The following is a 9296-nucleotide window of genomic DNA, read 5'->3' as shown; positions in this document are numbered from 1 at the left end:
GCTACCTTGCTGTTGGTGGTGGTATACTAGGGATTGGCCCCAGGACTTTTGCACCGATCTACATCTCTAGCCCTTTTTAAAGTTTTCATTAGTATACATTTGAAACAACTAATAGTTACACGTTTTAGGGAATTTGTACCTACATATATCTTATTTTTGTTCCATTTACCTCCAATCCCAAGTCTCCAATAAGTTTGCCGTTTTATTTCTTACCATCTCTTTTTCTTTTCAAATTGTTTGAGACAGGATTTCAGTAAGTCACTAAATTGTCCAGGTTGGACTCAAACAGTCTTCCGCCTCCCAGTGCTGTGATGGCAGGTGTGCACAAAGTTACCATTTTTTGAATACTGTGTAGATCTTGAGAGCCTTACACAGTACTGTGATAAACATTACTACTATAGAACTGAGATTTCTAGAATAATGGTAAATGGTAGATAGATCTGTCACCAGAATTTGAATCCACTTTGAGCCTGGACACTAAGCATGCAACTACTCTGCAATGAAAATCTGGGTCAAGGAGGACTGGTAACAGGCTTGTAACTCAAGATCTTACACACACACCCCTAAGTTGTAGTGGGAACATTTGGAGAGAAAGGACTTCACTCTTGTAGTCATTTAGCGTTCCTGTCTGTAACAAAGTAACAGCAACCTCTTGATTGAAATGGGCGTCTGCATTTCCCTGATTTGGCACATCCTTCTACCTACAAGTTCCCCAGGATTATTCATTACAGATCACCTTTTAGCCCCTCTCACTATTTGCAGAGGACACTTCTGTGGGCATAGATGTCACCTCCATAAAAGAGGTTAATGGTGTTGGGGTGCCTAACTCTCTTTATAGGATTATAGGTTTTAAGGTGTGCGGGGGCGGGGGGGAGACTCAGTGTCTGTCCGAATTGCAAAACTCTGGATAGGATCTTCTGGTCCTGTAAGATCCTCCAGTCCCAGGACAGTACCTAACTCTAAGGCACAATGCACCACCCTCCAATATGCGATGGGATTTACCTCTATGTGGAAGCCAGTAAGAAGAAAGATTGAGACCAGAACAGGAATAGTGCACAATGAAATTATTTCTCTTTGAAACCCAAAGCACTAAGAATATAAACCACTTTTTTGGTACTGCTGATGTCAACTCTGGGCATTACTTTATTGCTCCAGGTTAATTTTTGGACAGTCTCTTTTAGGAAACCTGCCATATACATCAGATTGGAACACATGAAAATTGTTATTTTGCCAACAAAAATGATCACCTCCTAAGAATCATCTTAATAACCATAGCTATGTGCAAATCCTCAAAATGTTTACTATTTTTTTCAATTTAAACAAAGACCTTAGGGTATAAAGAATAATAAGATGTAATATATAGTAAAAATTTTAATAAATATTTATTTAATCTTCAAGCATGTAAAACTTAGTATGATTTGATAGTCCTCAACATGTTTTGTATGAACTGGGTACAAAATTTTCTGCAAGGTTGGATGCACTTTAAGAAAGAAAAAATTCTCATTTGATTTATATATTTACATTTTTATTAGAATTCTTCAGAACTGTCAACAACTGGACAACATATCGGGAAAAAAACACATGAAAACACAACAACCTTTAAGCTTGCACCGCTTATATATTTACACATAAAGTTACTGTATATATAAAAAATATTTTTAAGGACTCGTGGGGTTGGGAATATTCAAAAGACATTATTGCTACATTTCAATATTTACAAAAAAGCCACAAAATAATTTCAAACATTAGGCAACTGCAAAAAAAAAATCAGATGTAAAAAAAAATTATAAAAATATAAACTTTCAATAATATCCAAGACAAAACTCTCAATGAAGTGCCCCTGAAGTACCTAGACAACTACAATTAACTTTTCTTACTATAATCAAAGTTAATAGGAACACAAAGGTATTTTTCAGACAAAGTATGGCAAATGGGAACAATCTTTTACATGACAACACAACCCCGAAGCTGTTAACTTTGGAAAGGTGCGAGAGCATCGAACTCCAGTGCAAATGGTCACTTCCAGATGAAGGGAGAAACTGCTCTAAATATGGGCTAAGGATGGGTAACAGGAAACCATGGAGGCAACAGACCTGAATCTTGCAAGACAACACACAAATCTTGCCAAGTACACATTTACCTCTTATATTAGGCAGCAATGAGGAGAGGGGGAGAAAGAAGGTAAGCTACCAAGAATAATATCCAGGCCATGGCCTAAAGCTAACACATCTGTTTCAGTGGATAAAGTCTAGGGAATGGGTACAGCATGTGGAGTATAAATAACAGTGCCTTAGGTGTGCAGGATTGCAGGTAGGCATGCCCCTACGCACTGTCCACTTCTGACAAGTTTCTACGTGAGCTCTTGGTAAGCTATTCTAGGCAGCTATGTGCAGAGACGCAGGACTGACGATGAAAGCCAAGTTACTTCTTAGATACTGAAGGACCTTCTTGGACTCGGGGAAAGGATCCCCTCAAATATGCCTCAACTTGTGCAGGTGTGCGCACACACACACACACACACACACACACACAGACACACACACGCACGCACGCACACACACACCGATATGAGATACTGGCCCAATGTCCAAGACATATCTGTAAAGAAGACTGAATCCAATTAGCTTTTTGCTATTCAAGAATCCAAACTAAGAGAGCACTGCCTCGGCACGCCTGCAGAATCATGTGGTAAATCTGTCATGTCTTCCAACAGCACCAAATTCACGGAGTACAATGCTATTCTGAAGCTGGTAGGCTTCTTCTGGGCAATTGACAGGCCAAGTTCATTGGCTAAAAGGGGACCTTTTTGTTAGGACTATACTTGGCAGTTACAGTCTTTCCTTAAACAAAAAACAGTATTAACTGTTTCCTTCAAATTGTATGGCTCAATCTATTCCTGTACACAGCAGACATAACACCAGGGTTGTACTCAAAAACTAAACCTTGTGGGCTCCCCCTCCAATGTATGAACATGCACAATCTATAGATGAGTATATACAGGTGCTGGGCTAAGGAGGCCTCATCTCCAGTTCAATTCTGAGTAAATTCTATTTAAAAACCAGGCCAGGCATACACAAAAGCTCATACAGTGGTCCAGGTTCAGGGGCACCTTTTTCTTGGCCTAGGTCTCATTCTCAGCATGAAATGTTAGACTTTTTAAACCCAGATTAGGTTTCAATTGTCAATCCTGATGTATCTTCTTATCATCCTGGATCCTGTCTTCAGGCCAAAGGTGAGTACACTTCTCTTTATGCAAATAAAAACCAACCATACTTTTCAAATAGAACTGGAGAAGCAATGGAAAGAAATCTGGGCATCTAGCCCACGCCACCCTCCCTTTGTCTAAATCAGAATATTTTTCTGTTTACAGTAGGAGCTACTTTGCTTTTGGGAATATATACAGTTTGATAGGTTGGTGGCTGATGACAAGGAAAGCATCAGCCACTAAAGTGTGCTCATCAAAACAGGATTACAGTGGGGGGCCCACTACCCTGGCGCAGGATGCAAATGGAAGGAAAACAAAATAACCATCATGGAAGCAAAAAGAATGGGGATCGTTCCCATAGGGGAGATGATCCCGAGTGGTCTTCCTGCTCAGACATCTTCGTGCACAAGGAGAGGCTGTGTGGAGGAGGCACTGCTGCCAACCGAGTTGACCCGCACAGAATGGTCCACCACCACGGGGTTCTCTGGGTTGAGGGTGCAACTGGCCAAGTTGGAGTACATCTGGGAAAACAAGGCCACAGTTACTACAGCAGTCCCTACAATGCAAGGGGCATGCAGAGCTTCAAAACCACAAGCAACAGACAAGGACTTGTGAAGAGAAGTGGTTTACAAGACCTGGGTGGATAAAACCCACATCATAATGTTGAAACAAATACAAGCTTGGCTTTACTCTTTAGTTTCCCCAAGGAAATCAGTTTACATGAGAAGTGGCAGCAAAACATCTGCAAGCCTTGCTCTCAGTTCTGACGGGACCTATTTGGGAACAGGCACTACCTAACCTATTAGAAAGTTTTACAAATCCCTATGGCCAAATGCACCCCAACTGCTGGTGTGATTTGCGGAGAAACTTATGGCTCTTGCAGGGGTGTTCAGTTGGGAAATTAAAGCACTTGGGTGAAAAATACTGTTTCATCTGAAATATAACCTGACACCCTCAGAACAAGCTGTAACCTCGAAGTACAGTATAGTGGTGTGCTGTAAGAAAAGACTTCCTCCAGCACACAGGCTGGGAGGGGGGAAAGAGTAGCTTATAAAAAATCCAAATCAAAGTAAGGATCATTAATTCTTCCTTAAAAGCAGGGGAGGAAATAATGATTTGAGCTTTCATCCCTTACTCCTCAAACCACTGGGAGGGGTCTCCCCACTTCAAACAGCTCCTGCTTCTCTGTGGCTTGTGGGCCTGACAGCTATCGCCATGTGCTGGCTACGCCTGTGTGAACAGGAGGCTGACTCCACCGCGGTAACAAGCTGCCTTTCATTCTGGTTCATAACACAGCAGCCCGCCCGAGGATGAGTGGACCCGACTGGTGAGGGGAGAGCACACCAACCCCATGATCTGCACGCAGGGTGGAGGAGAAGCACAGCGAGCGCTCGTGGGAACTTGTACTTGCAGACTTCTAAGCACAAAGCCTTCCCTCTCCCCCTCCTCATCACACAGCCTTCTCTGCTTGGCTCAGAGCAGGAGGGCTGAACAGAAAAAAACATTCTAGTCACCTCCCCTGAGGCCTAATTTACAACCCAGACCAAGCAAAGAAATGGGGAGACACAGGTCCTCAGTCCCAACTGCTGAGGGTCATGTACCTGGAAGGGAAGGGAGACTGGGGCCCGAGGTACTCACGTGAATGGTGCTATCAGAAATCTGCTTCTCAATGAGCTGGACAATCTGCTTGAATGTTGGCCTTTTGATAGGATCAGCATCCCAGCAAGTTTTCATTATGTCATACCTGCAAAAAGAGAGCCACTGTCATTCCTAGGGACCCATGATCTGTCTTACAGTGCCTGTCCCACAACAACTTTGTGGACACATGAAGTGACACATGCATAATATAAAACAGTGTATGAGATACTGTCAAAGCCTTCTATATTCTTGGCAGAAAGAGATTATGAAAAAAAGAAAAATTACAACAATGACATTTGATCAGGGTGTCAAGAAAAGAATCAAGTGACATTTCAAACTGCACTTGCGAAAACCCTCAACATCTGGGCTTCTGTTTTTAAAAAGAAAACTATAAGGGGAAACGGTTATCAGAAGGAAACTACTCTCATTGGCCCTTACATTTCAGGAGGTGCATGCTCGGGGCTGAGCATCCGGAACCCTTCCTTGATCATCTTGTAGAACTTGGAATCGACCGGCATTCCAGGGTAGGGGCTGCTCCCTGCAGCACAGACAGGTGGCAAATCACAGCCAGAAATTATAAGCAAGCAGGACAGTAATAACAAAGCCAAGAAGATGTCCCGTGTCTAATGAGGGTGTCTTCAGAAAGGATCATTTTACCTAAAGAGAAGAGCTCCCACAGGAAAATCCCATAGGACCAGACATCGCTTTCAAACGTGTACACGCAGTTAAAGATGCTTTCCGGGGCCATCCACTTCACAGGCAGTCGGGCCTAGGAGGAAAGCACACAGGTTCAGCCATGTTAATGCAGAAGCTTCAAAACGTGAATGGGAAACATCCTACACATGTTGTCCCTGCTGCTAGGTTGAGGGTGAGAACTGAGGACAGTTTCACAAGACTTTTATCTACATGACTGCAGAAGAGTCGGCAGCTTCTGAAATGGATGGTTCATGATTATATTACGCTCATGTGTGGCAGCTCATGTCTGTATTCCCTGCACTTGGGAGGCTGAGGCAGGAGGCTTGCCATGAGCTGAAGGCCAACCTGGGCTACACAGTTCAAGACCAGCCTGCACTACAAAGCAAGACCCTGCTTCAAAGAACAAACAAACAAGCAAACAAATGTGGGGACATTAAGTCAGCATATCATAGTGATTAAGAACACAGAAAGCCTGGGCTCAAAAACTGGCCTCAAACAATGTAGACACTTGTTTACTTGCCACTGAATGTACTCTTCCTCTTTCTTAGTAACAGAAAAATGGCCTTCCATAATTAAAACTACATTTCCCATCCTGCTCTGCAGCTAGTTGTAGCCATGTGATTGGAGCACTCAGCTGTATTTGTGGAGGAGATCAAGGCATGTATCCTTCCTTTCCTTCCCTCTGTCTTTCATGTGAAATCCAAAGTATCCCTCACTAGTACACTGAAAATGCCACTTAAATCTTGCTAGATAAGCCTCAGAATCTTCTGCAGAACAAAAATAATACTTCTAGCTCCATGAGTAGTTTTATGGTGTATATGAACTGATGTGGGTAAAAATGCTGAGTACTGCCTGACTCATTAATATTTGAAAAACCAGCCAACATAACTCACTCAGTGGTAGTGGTGATGGTGTCTATTGGGGGTGGTATCGGGACATACACCCAACAGCTGGACTTTGTATTTTCAACTCCTAAAGTCAAGTCAAACTGTCTGTGACTATTCCTAAGAGACTCTCTGGATTTCTGGATATTAATCTACCATAAAAATCCAAATCAATGTTAATCTGTTTAGGATAAAAACTAGGAAGACAGTTTTTTCTAACCTTAAAGTTATTTTAGTAAGCTAAAAAAGTGTAAGCTTTCCAACCTCTATCCCTAAGATTCTGTGCTAAGCTCAATATGGGGCTGTTAGCCTGAAAACTCTAGGTGGCTTGAACTTGGCCTGTATGTACACCTGGAAGGTACAAAATGTCATCCGTATTTTCATTAACTTCTACGGGAGGTCTAGCTTTAAAAAGCAAATTACAGGTAAAGACAGTACTGTGATTTTGTCTACAAAAAGTACAAAGTAGTAAGCACAGATATCTTCAAATCCTATTCCAGTTTTTACAGGTTATCTCAAAACAACATTTACATTCACCACTACTTTGAAATTACAGTAGCTTTTAGAATGATCCTCTGGGTAATAAAGAAGTACATATATTGATGTATCAGCTTTACTTTTTAAAATTTAATAACTGTGATCCAGCATAATCGCTTTTCTTTGTAATCCTAGGTAACAGCGGTGCACACCTCTAATCCCAGCGGGGAGAGGTGAGGCAGGAGAATCACAAGTTTGAGGCCAGCCTGAGTTACATAGGAGAGCAATCTCAGAAACAAAAACAAAAGTGAAAAAAAGCAACAAAAACTACATATTTAACCTCATATTCAGACAAGGGTCCTGTCAGCTTTCTTAGACTGTGAAAGTGTCCATTGCCTAAAACTGTAATACCCTGGGCAGTATGAAACAACATTCAGAGAACCTGAAGATTTCAAATGACTAGGACGGAAAATTAGGGGCAGTAACAAGTTGTGCTCTTTTCCTTGTTCTAACTTGTTTCTTAAATTCTTTACCCAGTAACTTGGGGAGAGTGATGTCTGTGATTGGTTAGTTCAACTGCTAAATCCACAATTTAAAGGTCCGGTAGGTTCTTATCCACCATTGCCAATTACAGTAACAAGTCAGTAAGAAGCTGTGGCAAAACCATTGTGATTTTCTGGATTCAAACAAGGCATTCAGAAAGCATAATAACATGCCTGGTATTATTTGAAGCTCGTGGCATACAGTAGCTGGTTTAAACCTCACAACAACTTAATGAGGCAGGGGCCAGCATTATTCTCAAGAGGAGAAAAAGCAAGATGTAAAGCCATCTGATTAATTCTTGACAAATATCACACAGCCACTAAATGATAAGGTTAGATTTTAACTCAGCAGGACTAAGCCCAGAGGTCTCTACCTCCCTTCTCTCGCCCTTTGCCAGAAGCTAGAGGCTTCTAACTAGAAGACACATTTCCATCTTTCTTTCATTATGGTACCAGAACGGAAAGAAGTTGGTTTTCTCAGCCTGCCCTATGATAATACCTGGGCTGGTCGAGCCTTTTCAGAAATGCGTGCTCAGGTCAGGAGATAAAATCAGCAGTTCTTATATAGAATCATATTGAGCAGAGTTCTACCAACAGAGATACCACAGTGATGGAGAAAATATTACATTACTATAAGGGACATAAAAATCTCCTCCAGGGATACATCTGTACTGTATAAATGGGCCTGAGAAAATAGATATAATATCTAACCATTTCCCATACCAACAGGCTACTTCTTTAAAAACCATGAACTTGCTTTTAGCCCCTTATGACGCATCTCATCTCAGATAAAAATCACTAAAATATACTGTGCCTCAGTCTCTCCTACTATTAAAGTGGAAAGATACTGCATTCTAAAACATAGATTTGCAGGACATAATGAAAAACGGCAATGAAATGAAACATTTTGAAAAAAATTACAATGTTCTACAAATCAATTATTACTTATGAATCTACTCAAAAGCCTCTGTTGATTAGATCCAACATTCTACACAGCTAATTTCAAACATGATCCTTAGATTTCAATCATTTTCACACAGTGTGTCAATCTCCCAAGAATTATCCTGCTGTGACCTTCAGGTCTACATTTGTTACACTTCAGCAAAATCAAGTTCATTGCTATTCTCAAGCTATAATGAAAATTAAGGCTATTTCTGTTTCCTTTACATGCCCTGTAATTACACAATTAGAATTAGGAATTCTAGCATTAGCAAATGCTAGTAGTCGTAATGTTCAGCATTCCATGCAAATTTTGCTGAGGTATACTTAATTTGACTGCTAAAATGCATGATATTTCAAGGTAGGATTTGCATTATGAAAATCATAGAAAACAACTTTTATCAAAATTTGAGGCTCAGAATCCTTTGCAGAACTGTCAGACAGAGAACGGGTACTCACATTTCCTTTAACCACATAATTAGAATCATTCTTGATGTCTCTGGCTAGACCAAAATCGCAAATCTTTGTGATTCGACCATGAGTAAGGAGGATATTTCTGGCTGCCAAGTCTCTGTGAATACACTATTAGGTTGAGGGAGAAAGGAAAAAACCATTTAAATTCATTTTAACTTTCAAAGAATGAAAAGTATTTTTAATTCTGAAAATGTTGTTTTTATCATTACAAAAAAAACACTAAAACTTTTGTTTTAATGTCTAAAGTACTCAAGCACCAAAAATAAAAATCAAAATTACGCCTTGAATGACACATTTCGTCAGGACCCTAATTACTATAATCGCTCTCAAAATCAATTCTAATAAATGCTGCTCCCCTTTCTCAGCAATGCTTTCATTCATAGGAAAATATATTATAGATAGTCAAATTGGAGTTTTTTTCCAAAGGAAAATTTATTTTGC

The 9296-nt window shown here is 40.6% G+C and overlaps 1 protein-coding gene across 6 annotated transcripts in view; it reads right to left on the bottom strand.

The window, feature by feature from the left end:
• Positions 1-1503: 1503 nt before the first annotated feature.
• Positions 1504-9296, bottom strand: part of Kit (KIT proto-oncogene, receptor tyrosine kinase) — a 77739-nt gene continuing 69946 nt past the window's right edge. For all 6 annotated transcript variants that reach the window (XM_063240703.1, XM_063240701.1, XM_063240704.1 and 3 more), the window contains exons 17-21: positions 8841-8963; positions 5501-5612; positions 5282-5381; positions 4844-4949; positions 1504-3726 (exon numbers count right to left, since the gene is read on the bottom strand). In XM_063240703.1, the coding sequence (XP_063096773.1) occupies positions 3595-3726; positions 4844-4949; positions 5282-5381; positions 5501-5612; positions 8841-8963 (573 nt within the window). In that variant the 3' untranslated portion in view covers positions 1504-3594. The remainder of the gene's footprint in view (positions 3727-4843; positions 4950-5281; positions 5382-5500; positions 5613-8840; positions 8964-9296) is intronic.

The sequence above is a fragment of the Cavia porcellus genome, unplaced genomic scaffold (genome assembly GCF_034190915.1).
Source record: "Cavia porcellus strain 051 isolate PalLab524CR breed Dunkin Hartley unplaced genomic scaffold, mCavPor4.1 scaffold_30, whole genome shotgun sequence".
NCBI classification, from domain to species: domain Eukaryota; kingdom Metazoa; phylum Chordata; class Mammalia; order Rodentia; family Caviidae; genus Cavia; species Cavia porcellus.
The sequence above is the reverse complement of the archived record's forward strand: the minus strand, read 5'-3'. Positions and strand labels throughout refer to the sequence as shown.